Source organism: Drosophila nasuta, chromosome 2L, assembly GCF_023558535.2.
Source record: "Drosophila nasuta strain 15112-1781.00 chromosome 2L, ASM2355853v1, whole genome shotgun sequence".
Classification (NCBI taxonomy): domain Eukaryota; kingdom Metazoa; phylum Arthropoda; class Insecta; order Diptera; family Drosophilidae; genus Drosophila; species Drosophila nasuta.
Window position 1 is genome coordinate 5490650 of NC_083455.1, and position 21460 is coordinate 5512109.

Genomic DNA, 21460 nt, shown 5'->3' on the forward strand with positions numbered 1-21460 from the left:
CAAATTCGTTCAACTTTATCTAAGTTTATCTTAAGTAACCAGATTACAAATAAACTCCAAAACTTACAAAAAATAATTGGATTCCATTGCCAAACTAAAATGCACTGTTATAATAAGTGAAAGCTTCACAAATTTAACAAGAGATTAATATAAACAAATTTGTATCTATGTTTTCAATAGTTTATTTATTTAAGTTTTTTCAGTGCTGCACAATCGCTTCAACTCAGATCTTAAAAAAGTACAATCTAATTAAAATATACGATTTATTCGTATATGATACAATTAATCGTGCTGAGTCTTGCATTTTAGACATTTAAGTGCTTACTTATTACGTATTTGCGTGTTGCAATTATTAAATCTAACATCGAATAATTAAATGTTGATCTGTGGTCGCATTTATTAGAGCCGAAATATGCAATATGCATGTTCCTAAATTAATTTCCAATTTTCAATTTGAAGTTAATTTAATTGTAGTATTTTGTTTTGTTAGAAAACTGTAAATTCGAGTTGCCAAGTAATGTAAAATTCATCCAAATTGATTTACACAATAAATTCTACAGTCACATAAATTTTCATTGTATAAATATGCTTATATATATATAATATTTGTATGTGTGTTACTAAATTATGTACGAGTATTTGTGTAAAATGCAGTTTTCTGATATATAACATATTACCAATCGAATGCTTCTAATCCATAAAGGGATATCTAAAACAAGTATTTGTAGATGGGATATGGTGGGTTTCTTTTGAGGGGCTAAACCGCATACACGCACACACACACTGAATCAGTTATATCGACTGTAAACATTCTAAATGCATTTTTAGTACCACATACATTTCTTTGCAAGGCCACTTTTTAAAGCGATGTAAAGTGTGGCATAATATTAACATATGTGTACATTATTATTATTATAATAATTATATTTAATATGCATATGGGAATGTGTGGTGTGGCGAAAAGGGCGAATGCGTTGGCAAATGGGATAGACAAATCAAAATTCAATTAACAATATGCAATTCACTTTTAATGAAAGTACATTTGACCAAATGTTCAAGAGAAATGTTTGAGTATTTAAGTATGTAGGTATGTAGTATTAGCTTAGGGTGAATACTGCTCAGCACATCTAAGCTCGAAATAACATTAACAAGTTTTAAAATATCAATAGTAATAACAAATTAAAAGTGGGAATGTTTGGACAACAGTTAGGATTGACAAAATGTAACTTAATGTTTGTTTTTGTGATGATTGTTTCAAGTTTGTTTTCTTCTTGTTTTGAGTATTCCTTCTTACTTATTAACGAGCTTCGTAGAGACGGCAACGAGTTAAACCAAACTAAAAACTACAAAAAAGGCTCCCTTTAAAATCGGTATGTGGGATCCTCACTACGCATCCTAAACGTGATCGTAGCTCCGGCGAAACGAACGATACAAGCAGCAGGCAAATAGGATAGTGAGCAGCTGAAATACCAAATTTTGATCAGTTAAATCTGTACAATTTTATACAATTCTCAAATAATAGTCACCTGTATACCCGCCACAGCAAGAACGACACCAGCCAACACCAAAGTCTTTGAATCCAGAATGCCCAACAGCTTATTTAAACAACCCTGATCGATGGCATGCAATGTTGTGCATTCCTTAGCCTCGCTTAAATTGATCAGCTTGCAGCATGCCGGCGAGAGTGTCTTGTTGGGGAAGATGCCATCCCAATCGTTGGGACCATAAGTGCCACAGCAGTCCAGCTCAGTTTGCAACAGATTCCAGGCATCACGATAGTCATCTCGTTCTTTGTAATGTTTCATAGTGGTATTAAACTGTGTTTCCATTAACTGCTGCAATCCCGAATGCTTCACATAACCAGCAATTCCCAGTCCGATCTCCAAAGCAAATATAACTACAGCCAATATAGCAAAACTGAGAATCATGCAGCTATTCTCCTTCAGTGCACCACAGCAGCCCAGGAAACAGATGAACGCCACGGCTGCGCCCACAATCATCAAGATAATCGGCGCAGTCCAAATGTGATCACTGACAAAGTTTGAATAATGCGCATAGTTCAGTTGCACCATGGCGCCCACCATCAAGATGAGTAAACCACTCAGCTGTTTTGGGAGTTAAATAGACATTAATATTTCCCAATGTGTTTATTAGTTATTTACTTACCGCAAATAGAAGATTGCAGAAAAATGTTATGTATTTGACACATGTCAAGCCTCCGGATGCCATTTTGCGCCAACAAATTGGTTAGAATGTTAAGCACTGAATTCCGTTTCGTTACTGCAAGGATATGAGAAATATTAATGAAATGAACAGGACATACGAGGACAGAACATGGCAGTAACCAGTCATACAATAATCAATAAACGGTCAAACGCAAAAAACGGATGAGCGGAGGGAAAGTTAAGGTGCCAACCCCCAAATCACTGACAGACACGCAACCACTGCGACCCAACGATGTCCGGACGGTGTCTATTTTGCCACCGTACAAACCATGCCACACCTGTCTAGCACTGTCTGCCTGCGGATTAACCCCACAACGAACCCCATACCACTTCTCGTCTGCGTTGAATGTAGTCAAGTCCATATAGAAATGAGACGTCTGCATTTGACCATTTTCACTTGAGTTCGTTCCATTGTCGATGGCCTAGTTCTGGGGCATTATTATTTGTTATTATATTGAATGGTGGGCCTCCGGTTTGACTAAATGGAAAGTGGTAAGTGCATAGTTTTGGTGACAAGGACGTGAGGTCTGTTCCCGATTTTATTGCAAGCGGGCGACGAGTGCAACTGCCATAAAAATCAATACAACTTGATGGAAATGCAGACATTTGTGGGTCGTTGATAGTACATAATGGAAAACGTTACAGTTACAGTAAAAATAAAGGAAACGATCGAAAAAGTAAACACATTTGATTGTTTACCCTAAATCTGTTCGGGTCTAATTTCCCTATTCTTAAACTCTTTATTCGTACAGATGCTAAATTGAATTTCCAAAAGAATAAATGCAATTTTGGTGTCAATGATACTTATGTGATTGGTTTGTCGTGACCAACAATTGAAACAACTATTTAAGTTAAAGTTTTTTAGTGTGGTTAATTTTATAATGTGGTTGTTAAATGCGATACTCAAAACTAAAGAACATTCTCATGAACTATATTTCTTGATGATCTTTATATTGATTAATTTTGTTTATTGATATTGTTTTAAGACGAAATAACAATATATATTTATATGAAAAGTGTTCTTGAAGTAATATAAACCAAATGTTTTTATATTAACTATACATAAAAATGTTTGAATATCTTTTAGTCTTGTTAGATCTATTTATGTAAATCAAATTATTAGGAAATTAATTTTTTAACTTTATTCTTAGCTACCTTCGATAGCTTTACTTGCTGGGCTTATTTTATAGCTAACAAATTATGAAAGAGAAACCTGATCACTTAAACTCTTCAATTGACAAAGGTCACTGTACCAATTAGGTGAGCAGCGCAATAGGCATAATTTCCCACTGTGAAACATGAACAAACAACAAGAGCACCAAATATCTAAAGTACTCCATGGAACTCGCAATTTACGTATGTAGCAACCCGCCCATAAAATCGATCGTACCCCGAATGCGTGTCAGCGGTGGCAAACTGGTTAATAAAGCTCTCCAAATAGCTTGATTAAATTAGTTCTATAAAAAAAGAATGTATTGACGTGAAAAGGTTCAGCTGTTCACCTGTCGAACCTGACGCAGGTAAACAGGACAATACATTCAGAGAAAGAGAGGGAGAGAGAGAAAGAGAGACTGCCTTTACCCATTGGGTATGGTGGCACAGTGGTCTAGATAAGTCAAGAACAAAAGAATTTGCGTAATAGGTGCAATTATTAACATGTGTTTATTAATAAGCCTTTAAGTAAAGCGGATAATTAAAATAATTACTAAAGAAACTTTGACATTTGAGTGAGAGTACGACGTACTATTATTAAGTAGGACAATAAAAATGTTACATCATATTGACACACTGTCCAAAGTATCGTATTTGGTGGCATTCTTGTTGCGCCTGGGCTTCTGTTTGTAGCGGGTTTGAATCGAATTGGACATGATGATGGGGGTCAGTGGGACTCTCATGGAAATGTATGCAGTAGGTTTGTATTTCCATTAATGCATACATGTGTGTGTGTATATACATATGTACATGTGCAGCAACAACAGAAACTTTGCGTGACAACAACTAATTCCAGAAATTTACCTATAAGCATGGCTAACGGGCATTAACAAGGAGGAGCACGATTGACCGATGTGCTCTGTTTGTATGTGTGCGTACATACACATTTATACAATGCGCCTGTTGGAGTTTCTTTAGAGAGGGTTTTAGTGAGATTTAAAATTGAATCGCAATAGAGGAAAGTGTTAACATGCCAACAAAAAATGAAGAGAATTGGAGCAGCCAAAATGCAGCGACAGCGTCTACTTAGAGGTTAACAAACTGTAACGAACTCAAGCAGCAAGTGCACGTAACCCATACAAACATATAATCACACAGCCATATGTACATACTATATGCATATGCATGTGTGTTTGTATGTATTTGCGAGACTAGCGGAATTTTCATAGACAAAAAGTGCAGCAAAGTGCAGCGATTGGACGCAATGTTTTTGTTTAATTCGAACAGTTCTAATGTTTCTATACCTATAACTGGTTTTCCACATGAATGCAGTTAAGTGTTCGTGTGTATGTGTGTTAGTTTAGCCCCAAATGAAGTTCACACAGCATTCTTGAGAAGAAGAAAAAGAACATCAAACAAAAGACCAGCTAAGTAGAACGGAAGCAGGCAGTGAACCTGAAAAGAGATGCTCACAGACACACATATACACTCATAAATGCACACACACACACTCACAAACATAAAGATAATCTCAGCCGATTCACTTATTTTTTTGTTTTGTATCACTACAAATCATTAAATAATTTGTATTCCATCTGTATCTTATTTTTTTCTAATACTCACTTTGACTTGCAAATAATTAATAACAATACTGCGGCGATTTACACTTTTCAAACACTTTTCTGCCGCCTTCTCTGGATTCTACCCTATCCGTTGGATTACCTTGTGATGTTTATGTCGCAAGGCGCAAAAACACAATGCAAAGACAAAATCTTGTTTTGGTTCTTGTTGTTGAGAGAAAACATTGCGCAGGTCCGTTAGTCGGCATTCGTGTGAGAAGTAAGAGAGCACGACTTTAATACTGTGACGTCACAAATTTGCAGTACAAAATGAAATTAAATGTATAATATTGTCACTAATACATGTACAACAATTATTGTTAAATATTACTTATATTCAAGATTTAATTTTCAAGACTATCTAAAATAAAATCTTAGGGCAAATTGAAAATATGTTTACAATCTTACGAGCTAATGAGATGGTTCACTCTTTTCTAACTACGTGGCAACTCTACATCTTTTTCGATTGTAGCATTGTGAAATTGTAATAATTATGCTAAACATATAATTTTATTCATGATTGAATTTGTGCAAAAATAAATAAAAATAATAAAATATAAAAAGAATTTCAATGATTATTACAATTTAGCTTAATTTGCATCGATATATCGGCATATGTGCAATAATCGAATAGTCTTTAGCGCGAGGTTTGAAATAGGTATCGAAATACAACCAAAATACAACTTTTAAAATATATAGGAAATATAAATTAAACTAATAATATAATATGAATATTAATCAATTTATTAATAAAATTCCATTTTTTTGTATTTTTTTTTTATTTGCTTTATTCAATCAACTTTGTTTTTCTATTAGTAGATATCATTAATGCTCTATACACTTTTCGTTACATAAATGTTCCAATGTATGGAATACTACAAATGTATATATTTTCTTATATATACAAAAGAGTACTTTCTTTGCTTGTACACACCAAATGCTCATTATGTTTAGACCAGACCTAACTTTATGTACAATGAGACTAGCAGTTTGTATTATACAATATATAATAATATATTTTAATAGACATGGATTGTATGGATACATACAAGAATAAGAATTAACTATACAACTAAATTACACGCCTATATTGCAATTTTAAGAGTTTTGAAGTATGTCGCATAACTGAATATATTGACTAGAATAACTCGTTTTGAGAACTTATCCGTTCCGATCATTGAGAAATTTATTGGATGTGATTTCATTGCATTCTCATTTAAAGTACGACTCTTGCTTAGCAATGGCTAGAAGCTCTAGAATTGTTAACCCCGCCTTAAGTTGCTAAATCTTGACTAATCAAACATAATCAACAAGCTTAAGTTGACACCCACTGCTGGACAAAACCGTCACCCTAACTACTATTTTTCACTTAATTATTGCTAAGACCAATCCACACACACACACATACTCACACTATCAAGCGACGACGCCACCCAAATGCACACATACACGCACACTCTTTCTCATACCAACCACCCACTGAGCATCGTTATTTTATTAGTATTTACCATACACACACACACACACACACACAAACATACAGCACACATTCCACATTCCACACGTTCAGCTTCTGCTGCTGTCTCTTTTTGCTCAAGAGAAGGAGAGTGACAAAGGTCGATATACATACATAACGGAAGTGTGCCAGTTTCAATGTGCCTTTCAACGGTTTTGTGTGTTAATTGTTTTGTTGCCCTCTCCCCTGACCACCCTGCCCCCTTTCGCCTCTTGGACCCCAAAACCCCTGACCAAGTGCTAGCCATTACAACGAGAGTAAATTTCAAGTGCATTAAAAAGATCATGGGTGGTAAATTAACTTAGCGACGCGTCACTTTCTGTTGTTCCTGGTGACGCGTTGGGTCGCCATTTTAGCCATCAGCATCTATACTTAAGTCCTGTACTATTATTTTACGTTAATTGATGCTGCGTCTTTGTTGCTTGCTATTGCTGACAATTGTGTACAAACTACGTTCATAGGTCTAAACAAATTCTCATATACTTAATCGTACTCGTTCTCGTTCTATATTATTCGTTTACACCAAGATTTGAATTTCCTGATTATTAGCTTCCTTTTCCTGACTTCATTTCATTAACCACTTGTTGCCACTTTCTGATTACAGTAGAAAACAAAAGTTTCTGATAGGATACAAATCTCTTCTTTTTTGAAATTAAAAAAAGAAAAACGAATTCAAATCCATTCTAAAATTAAAATAAGGAAACAAGTATAAGGAAGTAAGTATAGAAATTATAAAATAAATAATTTCATCTACAACTTTGTAGTTAATGTGATGTAGTGACTATACACATATGGTTTACCTTAAATGAATAAATAAAAAAAATATCAAAAATTATCAAAAGTAAGCAGTTGAAAATAATACAATACAAAATAGATGTGGTAATCTCCCCAAATGACAATCTACTGCTTTCAACTTTGGTATATCTTAATTCGTTAGCTTGAGAACATTTCTAAGATTTTCTTAAAATTACGTATAAATATTGATGTATATTAACAACTTTTGGTTAATTGCATACTTTAAATTTGCACCACAATGGTCGGCTTTTGTTTTTTTTTTCATTTAATTTACAAGTAATTCATTAAATTAATTTGGTATTTGGAAGCTAAGCTGTTTTTTTTTTTTTTTTGTAATGAGTGTGATATATACATATTTTGGAAATTCGCTTAGATTTTACGTATTACACGTTAATATAATAATTCAATCTTTCGATTTCGTATGGAAGTTGTATGCATGATAATGGATTAGTTTTGCTTTCGACAAGTATTTCAATAAAAGTAATTAATATTATGTATATTCCCAATTTGAAGTATAGATCGCACGACAAATGCTATAAATTCTACATATCGATTTACCACAGACCATCAGGGTTGCCCAACGCTTAGAGGAACTCTCGAAAGGGTTCATCGAAATTATCATTGACATCTGGAAAGACACCGCCCCCCACACCTACGCCCACGCCCACGCCAACACCTACGCCCACGCCCACTCCTACAGACACTCCGCCCACTGTGACTGTGGAACCGCCATTGAGTATCAGCGTTGGTTGCTGTTGCGATTGCTGCTGCTGCTGCTGTTGTTGTTGTTGTTGGGGCAGCAACATTGTGGCACCAAGGTGTCCGTGTGAATGCAAAAGTTGCTGCTGTGAAAGCGGTTGCGCCTGCGATTGAGACTGCGTTTGCTGCTGCTGCTGTTGCTGCTGGTGATGATGATGTGTGAGATGTTGCTGCTGCGACTGTGGTTGCTGCTCCACCTGAGACTGGGGCAACATGTGCATTGCTGGCGCTTGCAAATTCTGCATTGAAGGCTGTGTTGCCGACACGGTTGCCGCACTCAACAGGCTGCCATCGGTGGCAGCCAACAAAGCACAGTCGTAGGCACCACCACTGGCCAGAGCATCCTCGAAGCAGAGGCCAGTGGTGGTGGCGCCACCGTTGGTTGTGCCACCATTGCTGTCGCTGGTCAGGCCGGAGAGTAAAACGCCACCGACGGCGCCACCATTGAGCTCCATGGCGGCTGCCTCCTCGTTGCGCTTCGAGAGTATGATGTGCGTCAGATTGATGATGTAATTCTTGGCCAGCGTCAATGTCTCAATCTTCGACAGACGTCGCTCCATCTCCACGTGCGGAATGACCTCACGCAGCGATTGAAACGCATCATTCAGACTGTGCATCCGCATGCGTTCCCGCTCATTCGACTCCAACCGCCGCAAGTTACGCTCCTTCGCATTCAGAGCTCCCTTGCGTCGTCGATTCGCATTGGAGTTGTTGGCGCTGTTGGGCGTTAAACTCGACCCACCGCCACCGCCACCGCCAACACCACCGCCATTCTGCTGACGACCACGACTCGACGGTCGCTGACTGCCGTGGACGTTGCCCTGTTGGTTGCTATTGTTGTTTGTGCTGCTGCCGCCGCCGTTGCTGCTGCCTCCGCCGCCGCTTGTGTCATCACTCTGCGAACTAGAATCCGTCATTTCCAGGTCGTAGGTGTTATTGCTTAGCTGTAAACAAAGGGAATCGAATCGAAAGGAATAGATATCGTATGGTGAGTGCTGGATAGATGCCCACTCACCTGTGAGGTGCGGCGTGTGGCACGTCGCACTGGCCGAGAGCTTCTTTCAGCCGATTCCGGTGATAGTCCATTGTGACCATCCGTGTTGTAGTTGTTGTTGTTGTGCTGGAGCTGTTGCTGTAGCTGCATGAAATCATGACTCCCCATGAGCTCTGTGAGTTGCGTTGCATCCATATTGCCAAAGGAGTACTGAAAGAATTGAACGAGTTCATCAAGTTTTTATTGGTGCTAAGCAACGAAAGTGTGAAATGCAAAAATTGTTGAAAGTATATTAAAAATATTTCGCAAACAAATGTTCAACCCGAGAACTCAATTTTCAATTTATAAATTTCAGTATTCACAAATAATACTGAAAGAATTGATCGAGTTCAGTAAGTTTTCATTGGTGGTATTAGAATTCTCCTTTTGAATAAACTGCCAACTGAAAGTATATTAAATATATTTAAGTCTGTGACAGAAAATAACTCTTAAGAATTTAACTAAAGATTTCGCAAGCAAATGTTCAACACGAGAACTCAGTTTTTAATATATAAAATTCATTATTCACAAATAATACTGAAAGAATTGAACGAGTTCAGCAAGTTTTCATTGGTGGTCCTAGAACTCTCCTTTTCGATTTATAAATTTCAATATTCACAAATTCGAAATAAATATTCAGTCAATCTCTTAAAAAGCATTTCGAATGATTCAGAATGCTATTTTTAAAAAGATATTATGTATATCCTTTTGCCAATAAAGACCCACACAATCAATATCTAAATGAGTGATGAGAAGAACTTAGTTGTTGACAATACATTTATAATATATATAACAACAATCAGTAATAGCGTATATATGAATATACTGTATATTTTTATCAGTTGGATGATAAGATATCTGGGAACGCAATCAACAAATAAGTATTTCGTTGAGAATGCTGCGAGTTTAGCAATTACGAATCTCAAACTATTATATCACATGTCATAAATCAAATGGTTCAACTCAAATACTTTCTGATTTTGTACTCCACATGATATGTTTATATTACAATCTCACTTTATAATTGCTCCCCTTAATTAATCGTGTACAATTCTCATTCACAATGGTATTCCTTATCAGACATTGAGACTATCTGATTCTAAACGATTTTGAAAACGAATAATTCTGATATGGATTTTAATTGCGATCAAAATAATCCACAAAAATTCATATTTTGTAAAATAATATAAAATTAGCAGCATCATCATAATTTTAAAATTTTTGGATTCTATTTTTAAATTGATTGTCTGTCAGTAATTGCTTAATAAACACAACGGCAACAATAATACTTGTGGCAGACAGTCCGTTTCCGGTGTTTTATCTGTGACTTTTATATTGGTATTGGTTTTTTTCTTTTGTAGATAATCTTGCGTCATATTGGCATTTCGTTATCTCCAATCAATATTAACTGTATTACACGTGACTATATATGGTTAATAACTCCATCAACGGATTAGTCAAATTATTTCAGTCTCTCTAATTCATATCAAGTTCTGCGGAATATTTTTTTTTTGTTTTCATATCTAGAACAGAACTGAATATTATGAAATAATACTAAAAATTTCATAAGGCAAACTAAAAATTAACAACTAAATACATATTTTTCAGAAAACTTTTGTGTCTTTTAAAGTAGTTATGTTAAGTTATAATTTATCCAATATATTCGAGTAAAAAATTAATTCAAAAGTTTTTCATTGTCATTACGCTAACAAAAATTTAAGATAATTCGCATATTTTACAAGCTGTGATATGAAATCCATCAATTGTCAATGGAATATCGAATAGTGCATTATGCATATTATATAAATCTTCAGCATTTAAGGAACTCTCAAGACAGCGCGGATATTTCTTAAAATATTCTTACATCAGAAAATACAAAAATATAGCGAATGCTTTAATGATATATTTATATACCACCAAAATCAGAAGAAATTATATGTTTCTGACTGATAAAGCAATTAAGATCCAACTGAATCAACTGTTTTTTGTCATATTAAAATATTTCTTAAATTAATTTTACAAATTTTCAGATTGGCAGACGGACATGGCCATATCGTCTCGTCTGTTGACCCTGATCGGTAATATATATACCTAATAGGATCGGAGATGCTTCATTCATATTTAATTGAAAAGGAATATTTATTTAATTGATACTAAATATTTAATCACTCTGTATTTCAGAAATATCTTTTCTTTTGCAATAGTTTTGCATTCGATTCTAGATTGCATTGTTCTTGATTTCTAAATGTGTGTGCGTTGAGAGCATACAATTTGACCTTTTGAACAGCGTTGAGTCATGATGGCGTTGTTATGGTTATGCCCCACGGCAGTGGAACATTTGACCGGAACAGCGTGGAGCATTTAAAGCGTTGACTTGTGGACATGGACATGGATACGAAGACGGACACAGAGACGGATACGGACAGGGACACGGACTTGTTGTAAGTAATACAAAACGCGCACTTTGCGGCGCGTTTCTTTTGTGGCAGCGCCTGCTTGCCGCTGAGCGAAACCAAAGTGTCGCTATTATTTAACTGCATGTTGCGGCAAAGCTCCTTGGACTCAGGCTCTTTAAAAGGAATGCTACGAGGAATTACAACGCATAGCACAAAACATAACACAGCGGCGCCCGTAATGGGAATAAGGTTATACGGTTACACTGATGGCGATAGCGATGATGTTATATAATGGATTTCCGCTTTATTTATTTAAGAATATGAAAAAAAGAGAAACAACCTAACTCAAACTCAAATGCCATTCAACGCCTCAAGATCCGTTACGAGTGCAAGTCGAGCTCAGTTTAACGCAACTTGTATGTACTTTGTTCCATTATCCGACAATGAGTGGCAGATTTGTCGGCGACTCTTTGAATGTAGCAACATGTTGCATCTACCAGTTGCTTCTGCTTCTGCTGCTGCTGCCTGCCACTGCTGTTGACACTGAAAATCCTGTTCAATTTCTGTGGCTTTGTCTGACAAACGCCTTTAAGAACCATCCAGCCAGCCAGCCACCTGCGCTTGTGCAATATTTATTGCGCTCTCTATTAAATAACTACTGCATACTTTTGTGCGTTTTGTTGACATCAACTTTAACTCAGCTGAAGAATAAAGCTAATGATAATAATAAGATATCTCTCTCTTTTGAATACATGTCTTTCCTATGCATAAGTCAATTTTTTGTTACTTTTTTTGCTGGAATTCTCGCTTCGGCTTCGAAAAAAAAGGCATTTCCTTTTTTTATATAAATAGTCTAAATTCGGTTTCCGTGATCACTTAAATCAAAAATTCAACATGTTTTGTGTCCTTCAAAACTTTAATTTTTTGCAAAGAAACCACTTTTGAAGCACTAAATAATCATATATCATTCGCCATTTAAAAATTGAATTTTAAACAAATTCTTAAAATGACGAAATGTATTTAATAGAAATCTTTTGAAAAACGCAATCGCCATTTCTGAATTTCAAAGTTTTTAGTAGAACTAAAGCTCTGTTTTGATACATATGAAAAACAATGTTGTAGATTAACCAAATGGGAAAAATATTTAGAATATTTTAATTATGGTATGTATCCAAAAAATTTTATATCACCTTCGTTATATTCAAAACAAAAGTTTGATCAATTTTAAATTATTTTCGAATTTTTAAGACTGGCTCTGCAAATTTTGAATCAATGTTATATTGTGTAAACTTACATTCGATAGAATTTCAATATTGCTGTTGGTATATGGTTATAATTTATCGCAGCACAGATATTTGTGGAGCATTCACTTTTTTATTAATTATAAGATATATTTTTTATCAAAAATTTGCATTAGCATTTTTGGCATATTCACGAACTTGTTTCACTTGGCACGCAGGCATTTTTTTTAGAATTTTTGTTGGCCAACAAATTGTTGCCGTAATATATGTACTATATATGTATTTATTTTGTAATACCACCAAACCGATATTTCAGATAACGTTTTCAGATCAAAAACAACGAACGACGACGACCAATTTGCGTTGGACCAAGTAACCAAACTGAGCACCGGAAACGCGGTGACTGCGACTGCGACTGCCACTTGTGGAATGGCCGCAACAACGACGACATCGCACAAGCCGAGCAGCGATTGACAGGCCAAAAGGCGAATCACGAGCCTGCCGGACCCGAGCGGCGAAAGCCGAGCGAACTTCATGCAGTCGTGTGCGCTGCGAACTCGTGAGCGTGGGTAAGGGAGACTCCCACACACGATTGCCGATGGCTGGCGAATCGAGAGCTTACAAATACGCTCAAGTTTTGAGCGCAAATTTCGCACTTTGAGTCTCTTTTGGTCTGTGCAATTGAGTGATGGTCGATGGTAAGCTGAGGGTAAACTCAAAGCGCTGGCATGCAGTGCACCCCCTGTTGCTGTGGGTTGTGGGTGCTGCTGCACCCCCCTCTGCATGTGTGGAAGCGTTGCCCTTATCACGTTACTCACCCACACACACACAGATGTTTATTAAGGGAACCCACAGTTACGGAGTAGTTGAGCACACCCAACGGGGTGGCTTATGTTTTGGAGTTGTTGCCGTGCACACCACGTGCTGCCCCAACTCCATTTTGGTTTGAATTAGGGGTCTGTTTCTGGGGTTTCATTTTGGGTTTAACTGTGGAACGCGGAAAGTAGAAAGTGGGGCATTGACGCTCTGATTAGCATCATTGACGTACGAGTTTGCTCATGAGTTGTTCGGCCTGCATTCGACTGACTTCCTCCTTTTAGTCAACTCTTTGCCTTTGTGCCCCAAACTGGCTGACTGACTGAGCGAGTGAGTGACTCGCTTTTACTACTACACTGTTATTATGTATTATTATCGTTTGTTTGTCTCTGCTGTCTTTTTGTTGTCTGTTATTGTTGCTGTTGTTATTGCCTGTTGCTACGAGTTTTGCCGGCGCTTATCACTGTGCTTAACTCCTTATCGCAGGGGTTTTATCGTTGCGCCTGCCCTGATAAACTATTGTGAAGATAATAAGAAAATGGTGCTAGAGTTTTTGAAAATTGAGAGCTTGTCTTTTCATCAAATTATTTTTCATAATTACTGATACTAAATTTGAAGAAATGCAAGAAGTTCTAACTAATCATTTAATTTGATAATATGCAATTCTTGTTTGAAATGCTACAATCATTCTACAATCATCATGTATGCAATAGGCAGAAGAGACATCTCTGACCACGTAAAGTATATATATTCATGAACAGCGTCAAAAGTCGAGACGATATAACCATGTCCGCCTGTCTGTCTGTCCGTTTGTTCGTATAAACACCTTGTCCGTAAGCTTTTATTCTCAATGGGTAGCGGGTATCTCACAGTCGAGCACTCTCGACTGTCGCTTTCTTACTTGTTTTTGATTGAAAGAAAGCTAAAGTAAAAAATTTCGTTTTACAATAGATTATTAATACTCTTTATAAGATAGGCTTCCAAATGATGTCTAATTGTGGATGTTAATGAACAAACTATCTATCTACTAGCATTTACATTACACTCCATTATATTGTCTGTTTTAAGATTTACTTTAGCACAATTCATTAAGCACTCTTTGGTTACAGGGTATTGAGACCCAGCTTTAATATGAAGTGTTCTCTCAGGCCCTTTTTGCGCCCTTGCTCCCTGGTTCGACTTCTACTTGGTAGTTTGGTCTGCTCGCAAATGCCTCTTCAGCCAAGTGTTGCCAAATACAAATTGACAGTTAATATTTTTAAACTAGCGAAGAGAGGGGTAGAGGATGGCAGTCGAGGGGTGATGTTGCTGTCGACAAGGACATTATGTAAATCACACACAGCGGCAATGCGTTGGCGTCTACCATCCCCACCGTCTCCCTCTCTATCGTTATCTGAGCAGCCTCTGCGATGTGGAAATAATAAACAGGAAAAAGATGCTGAGCAAACGAAGGCCAAGCTATGAGCTTTGAGAGAGTCGAGACTCGGGACTTGGAACAGCGTGGGCGTTGCTTTCCCATCCGGGTAGCCGTTTGATTATGCCCCAGCAGTTTGTTGTTGAGGTTGAATGCAGTTGCTGTCTCGCTGCTTTGTTGGTCGTCATCAACTGGTCTAGTCCTTAACATATTAAACCGATCATTGTACTTGACGTCCGTCGCCGCTCTCAAACAAAAGCCAAACAAACAAACAAATACAATAATATTAACTAACAACTATATTTTTCGACCCCCTTTTTGGATGCATACGAGTTGTTGCGAGGCTAGACAGTGTTTGCCAGTTTTGTGGGTTATATAAGGATATTAAATATTGAGTTTCGAGTCAGAATCAGGCACAGATTCTCCGCTCTTTTGACCCAACATCCTAGTAACCGCAACGACCGCCAGTCAATCATCTCGGGGCAGTGCCAAGTCGTCAGTCAGTAGCTGCCTTTAATGCAATCAAAAAGCAGAACGCTCTCTACCCGAGCAGCATATTTAAGCAGGCATCAAACATCATCATTATCCAGCAGACAGCTTAAAAACGCTTAACACACAAATTTAATCATGACAGGACTTCGCAGACTTCCCCTGAATCCTCCATCCTTCTCCACCTACTGCAGCCCGGCGGGATTTCCGTCGCTTAGCTCTGGTAAAAATCACACCCGCGGTTATTTAAAATGCTAAAAAACAAGAGAAAATATTATGAAGCAATAATAGAAAAAAAGGCAAGCAGGCAGCACAATAAGAAGACTTACGGCTAGACCTCTCCGCATGCTATGTTCCAACTCATCCAACCATTGCCTCGAGGCATGTAACCCACGCGTCCCTGTCAAATGTCAATAGCAAACGCAAGCGATGATTTTTTGTTGTGCTCCTTCTACTACATTTCGTATGCTGCTGCTGATCACCGCAACAAGCCAGTTGACACGCCCACATTTACTTCACGCTCCCTTGGCCCATTTGGGGTCAGGCAATCGGCATATTTACATTTATTACTTACACTTCGACCCACGAACTGATTCCGATTTTATCCCACACATAATCGGTCGTTGTAATATTGACTTTACACTGAGGGTTGTCCCCGAAGTGTCTGTGTCTCTATCTGAATACTTGAATATTGAGGTCAAATGGATTTTGCATTTTTAGGATTTACATTTGATTTGGAGATTACATACTTTAAACTGTTTTGATTGTTTTCTTTTATGACGAATCAATCGCCAAAAAACAGCATATTTCGATAACAATCAAAGTAAACTTAAGGAGTTTGATCAATTCAGTATTTAGATTAACTTGGTTAGAATATTTTTATTTGTTTATAAAGGTTTTCAAAAGTTAAGTTTTACTTCCTCTTTTGGCGAAATATTCAATATTAACCAGGATTCTGACTTTTCTAACAAGAAGAAAAACTTAACAATATGTGAACAAATAAATTCAATGTGTTATACATTTCTTTAGTTCAAAATATCGCTTATCGATAACAAATTAATTCATTTTTTGATTATCTTTAGTTAACAGCTTTAGGCCAAATTACAGTAGTTGAAGTAGTGGATGTGTATTAAGTTTGTAAAGTAGTTTTAGCAAAATGAGTTAAGCCACAATTATGAACTAAAAATACAGTAAGCGCGCTCTTTGAACGCTTTTAATTTTTTCAAATTTAAAACAGTCGTTAAATGAATCCAAGGAGTTTTCTTCAAGTATGTAAGCCAAATTCAAGTAGGCCAAGTGATTGTTATATGCTTAAAACTAATTTAAATGTTAATATATCATCGAAACATATAAAAAGCAGATCGTGTCCAAGGCAACACACTTAACTCTACTTCGGTTTGTATTTCAACAGCTCGAGTGTCTCTTGGGCCTCCAAATTATATTTTTCGAGAATTTCAATTTCCTTGATAGTCGCTTTATACTTTGCCACGTATTCCTTTTGCTTTGCGATGCGTTTTTGCCGCAACGCTTCGGTATTTTTTTTTAGTTCAAGATGTTTGCGCTGTAGTTGAGCAATGTGATCTTCCAAAACTGCGTGAGGCATCATGGTGAATTCATCAAATTTAGCTTTCGACTCAGTGATCTTGTTTTTCAAAGCCTCGGCGCAGTGTTGGTCATAACCACGCACAGAATTGTCCACCGAGTCAAACAATTTTTTAAATTGCTGCTGAATATCGCCATGGACCTTCTCAATTTGCTGTAGTGTAGTCATTTTTGGGTCAAAATGCGGTTTATTTAAGCCGCACAACAGACGCATCTTCTCCTCAAGCATCTTCTTGAATTCTTTTTTGTCTTCAGCCACTTCGCTGCTTATGCGACGATTTTGCGTTTCCACCATTTTTAATGTTTGCTCGCCAAATTGTTTCATCAGATTTTTTATTTCCTCGCTCAGATCAATATAACCAGCTGCTTCGATTTTCAGAACAGAGCCGCAGGCATTATCATTCGTGTCCGACATATTGTGTTGTATTTAATTTCTTTCCTTTTTGGTTGCAAAACGGGACTAAATATCACACGTACTGAATTATGTTCAATATTAACTGTTTTTTAAACAGACTCGTTCGCTACTGGCGTCGATAATTTTAATTACAGAGTTGTACTCGATTACAGAGTTGCATATGATTACAAATTTGCATATCACTAAAAGTGTTTACATGGACTTTAACTTAAGCGTAACGCTTACATTTTATAATTATATTATATTTAACGTGCGTGCGACTTAGTTTTTTTTTTTTTTAATTATTGGCAAATTGAAGAATTCAGACGTATTCACTGTTTCTAATTTGAATTTAGTTTTTTATTACATATTGTGTAATAATTTATATTACTATCACTAATCATAAAATATACAAGTATTCCATTGTCTTAAGGCAAAAACGCATCATTTGCAACAGCATTACTATGGCCCCACAAGAGCTGCGACTAGAGCCTTTCGGCTCATTTCGAAATTCGAAGTTCAAACGCGCTTCGCAGCGTACGTTACGTTCCCAGTGGGAACTTCCCACTTCAGTCGCAGACAGTGTTGAACACCCGTATAAGCTAGATATTTGAAAAAAAATAAACTAGAATTAGCTAAATTTTAAAAAAATAATGCAGAAAAATAAGCTACACCCAAATGAGAGAAAACATGAAACCTTGTGGGTGGTAAATAAGCTATATTTCAAGCTATAAGCTAGATGCAAATTTTACAAGCTTTTCCATTTTCAAATATGCGAGAACTAGCTTATAATAAGCTAAACTGGCAACACTGGTCGCAGATCGCATTTGGAACGATGAGAATGAGTGTACTTTGTGGCACTATGCTTTCATTTGTATGTATCTCTAGATGCTTGCCTCTATTAATATGTGTATGCATGTGAAATTTGCAACGTACAGAGTTAGTTTCCCGATCGAGAAATGTACATATGTATGTATGTATTTGTATTTTTTAAAAATCCGATTTATATACATATTTCTTATTATTTCATTAATTTGTTATTACTTTAACTTATTACGCCTAGATTTTTGATGTTTTAAAATTTTTTACATTTAAATATTAAAATGAAGCCCTAATTCTTTTTTTCACGTTAAGTAAGTAATCGTTGTAGTACAAAAGTATTTCATAAATAACTAACAATTTTTATCTGATCGCAACCCAATTTTCAGGAATCATAATCTTATTCAATTTTTATCGATTTACGGGAAAGTGACATAAGTGGGTGGGGGAAAATGTTGTGTAAATACTTCTGTTGGAAATAAAACGCGTGTAAATACTTTTGAAAACTAATAAGCATCTGCTTATTAGCTCGAACAGTTATTTTTAAAATTTTTCTTTAATCTGGCCTTGCATAGGTTTGACTTTGCAACATTAAAAGATTTCAGTCATTTCTCCCCACTCGCACTAAAATTCACCTTGTGTAAATAATTTTCACTAGCTGTGTATATAATAGCTTAAAGTAAAATAATATTTTATTGCATTGGTACTCCTGGCACAAATATTTTCTTCTCGACTATTTACAATCAACAATTGTTGTCAAAATCGAATCACATATTTGTGAGTATAATTTTCTTATATTATAAAATTAGATTTACATATTTTGCACCATTTTGTAGTTGAAAGTAACGTTCTATTAGGCATCAAGATGTTGTTAGATAAAATACCCGAAGTTGATATGGTCACCGTAGCCCAGAGATCCAATGTCGAGCGGCGTGGAGTATTGGGATTTGTTCCACGCATTGGACTGCCGATTGTGGACTATGCAGAAGTAGATAGGATTGATGCATTTTATCTGGAATGTCAGAACTTTCGTGATTACTATCGCGATCCATACGATAGAGTTCACAAGCCACTAATGTTTACCAAACACATGGGAAAATGCGGGATTAAAATGGACCAAAGTGTGGAGGAGCTACGACAGCCGATAAGTTGGGTCCAAAGGAAGAAACCATTAACAGAGCCTGTTAACTATAAGACGCACATGAATTTGGGTGTTGACATAAACACTATGATCAGGGGTCGTTATGGAAAACAGAGTTGCATACGATACAAACGTTAATAATTAATATACACTCGAGACAATACCTTGACACAAGAGCGAGGGCGGCTTTATTTGACGTTTATATAAGGTCGCAATATTGTGCATACGAAATTTGGGCGTTATATGACCGGCAGATATAAGCTTGACTTGTATACAAAATTGTCAGATATTTATCACAGTTCATTACAAAGAAATTAATTTTCTCGTAACTAAATCATATTCACTTTAATGTCATTGCGTTTGCGTAGATATAAATATAAAGTCTTGATATTTACTCAAACCCCTTCAAGCATATCGTTGCGACTGAAAAGCTTACAGAAATAATTATTATTTACACAGTGGCAACGGGCGAATTTATAGCCCACATTTGACTTAACGAGCGAAGCCAAAAAGGCAACCAAGGCAAAGAGAACGAGCAGCTTATGGACAGCAATTCGAGCTCGATGTATATGGCAAGAGCTGCTAATTGGTGTCATTAAAAAGTTGTTGCGAGTTCTTTAAAAATATGTTATACATATACTCGTATGTATGCCACGAGCAAATAATACGCATACGCCATGTTATACCCCTTGCAAATGAACATGTCTCGCGACTCGACTGCTTTACAATGTAAATGTAATCAAAGTTTTTATTTGACACCTTCCGCTTGATTTGTGATTATGAAAATGTTAGTAGAAAAATTCATTGCAACTCGCACCTTGAAAAGGTCTTCAGAAATTAGCATTTAAATTACGCCGCCCGACTCGTGGCTCTCTTCGTCTCCCACTCGCGGATTTAGTTTTGCTACTGCGTTCAATGAAGCAGCATTAATTGGAGTATCCTGGCTTGGACACTCTGACGTCGAAAAGGCTGCCTTTGATGGCTCGCCTATAATTGTTATTGATGGCGCATTATCCAGTTGCCACCTGGCCTGCACCTGATTGTTGCTGTTATGTAAATGAGTCGCAGTTCTTCGTGCTGACAATACTTAGGCCTGTTTCTGAAACCTATTCCCGTAGGAGGTCTGACGATGGCATAGATTACGGCTTGTTCTAATCTTTAAACAACTTGCAGAGGGTCATAAGTAGTAAACAGTTTTCGAAATGTGCAAATAATCTGCTTTAAAAGAAGAATTAGTGGCGCCTGCATATTGACATTTATGATTAAATTATATAATTGATAAAATATTCCGCCAGATTGCTTACTACTTTTAAGATTAAATAGTACATTTATCTTTCAATAGTTCTTTTTCTTTTTATGGAACGGAATCAATAGGGAACTTTACATTTTAACTAACTTTGCTCTGATATATGTACAATGTTACTTTCATTGAAGCTTCAAGGCCATTCCTCATCGTAATCACGCCCTTCAGAAGAAGAGCTAGTAAAAGGAACATTAGATGATAGATATAAAAGATATCCATTGTTGGGACTTTACAAGAACTTAAAATAAAAGATGAACGTTACTTATGAAAAATAGGATTTTTAATTCACGACAAACAATATTTTATTTTTCTTCTTTCTACGCTTTCTGATGCACGCTGCGATTACCCAATGCGCATTCTTATTGCTGGGTATAGCAAACACCAATGCATATTTTAATTTGTGCTTTTTGGGATGAGACACACAGGCAGCTGAGGCTTGAGCATTGGGTTGCTTGGCGGCTGACTGGCGCCGCTTCGACCAGCCCGCAAAAACCGACGCCCCAAACGAGCGACGCCGCTGCTGGAATACAGAAGAAGACGCAGACTTACAGCCCCGGCCAAGCCACCCGTTAATCACCCGGCACACTTATGCACACACTCATACAAAGGCATACACACACACACACACGCGTGTATAGACAAATCCAGCAACAATCTATTTACATTTGCACCAAATGTACAAATTTAGTTATCGTTAGGTTGCTCGATGACAGGAGAAGGTGAGTGGAAAGTAGGGCGTGTTCAAG

General features: G+C 36.8%; 4 protein-coding genes across 4 annotated transcripts; 1 reads left to right on the forward strand and 3 right to left on the reverse strand.

The window, feature by feature from the left end:
- Positions 1 to 168: 168 nt before the first annotated feature.
- Positions 169 to 5143, reverse strand: LOC132793651 (CD63 antigen). Its single transcript, XM_060803667.1, has 4 exons — positions 5001 to 5143; positions 2167 to 2280; positions 1527 to 2105; positions 169 to 1461 (listed from the first exon to the last, which is right to left on the reverse strand). The coding sequence occupies exons 2-4, from the start codon at positions 2227 to 2229 to the stop codon at positions 1396 to 1398; spliced, it is 708 nt and encodes a 235-aa protein (XP_060659650.1). The 5' UTR covers positions 2230 to 2280; positions 5001 to 5143; the 3' UTR covers positions 169 to 1395.
- Positions 5144 to 7736: 2593 nt separating this feature from the next.
- On the reverse strand, positions 7737 to 13084 carry LOC132797740 (protein dimmed). Its single transcript, XM_060809497.1, has 3 exons — positions 12790 to 13084; positions 9082 to 9270; positions 7737 to 9010 (listed from the first exon to the last, which is right to left on the reverse strand). Exons 2-3 carry the CDS (start codon positions 9253 to 9255, stop codon positions 7892 to 7894), a joined length of 1293 nt encoding a protein of 430 aa, XP_060665480.1. The 5' UTR covers positions 9256 to 9270; positions 12790 to 13084; the 3' UTR covers positions 7737 to 7891.
- A 2169-nt stretch (positions 13085 to 15253) lies between these two features.
- On the reverse strand, positions 15254 to 17570 carry LOC132798853 (uncharacterized). The gene is made up of 2 exons (XM_060810844.1): positions 15785 to 17570; positions 15254 to 15709 (listed from the first exon to the last, which is right to left on the reverse strand). The coding sequence occupies exon 1, from the start codon at positions 17470 to 17472 to the stop codon at positions 16843 to 16845; it is 630 nt and encodes a 209-aa protein (XP_060666827.1). The 5' UTR covers positions 17473 to 17570; the 3' UTR covers positions 15254 to 15709; positions 15785 to 16842.
- A 1370-nt stretch (positions 17571 to 18940) lies between these two features.
- On the forward strand, positions 18941 to 19817 carry LOC132796261 (uncharacterized). Its single transcript, XM_060807363.1, has 2 exons — positions 18941 to 19047; positions 19107 to 19817. The coding sequence occupies exon 2, from the start codon at positions 19136 to 19138 to the stop codon at positions 19547 to 19549; it is 414 nt and encodes a 137-aa protein (XP_060663346.1). The 5' UTR covers positions 18941 to 19047; positions 19107 to 19135; the 3' UTR covers positions 19550 to 19817.
- The last annotated feature ends 1643 nt before the right edge of the window (positions 19818 to 21460 follow it).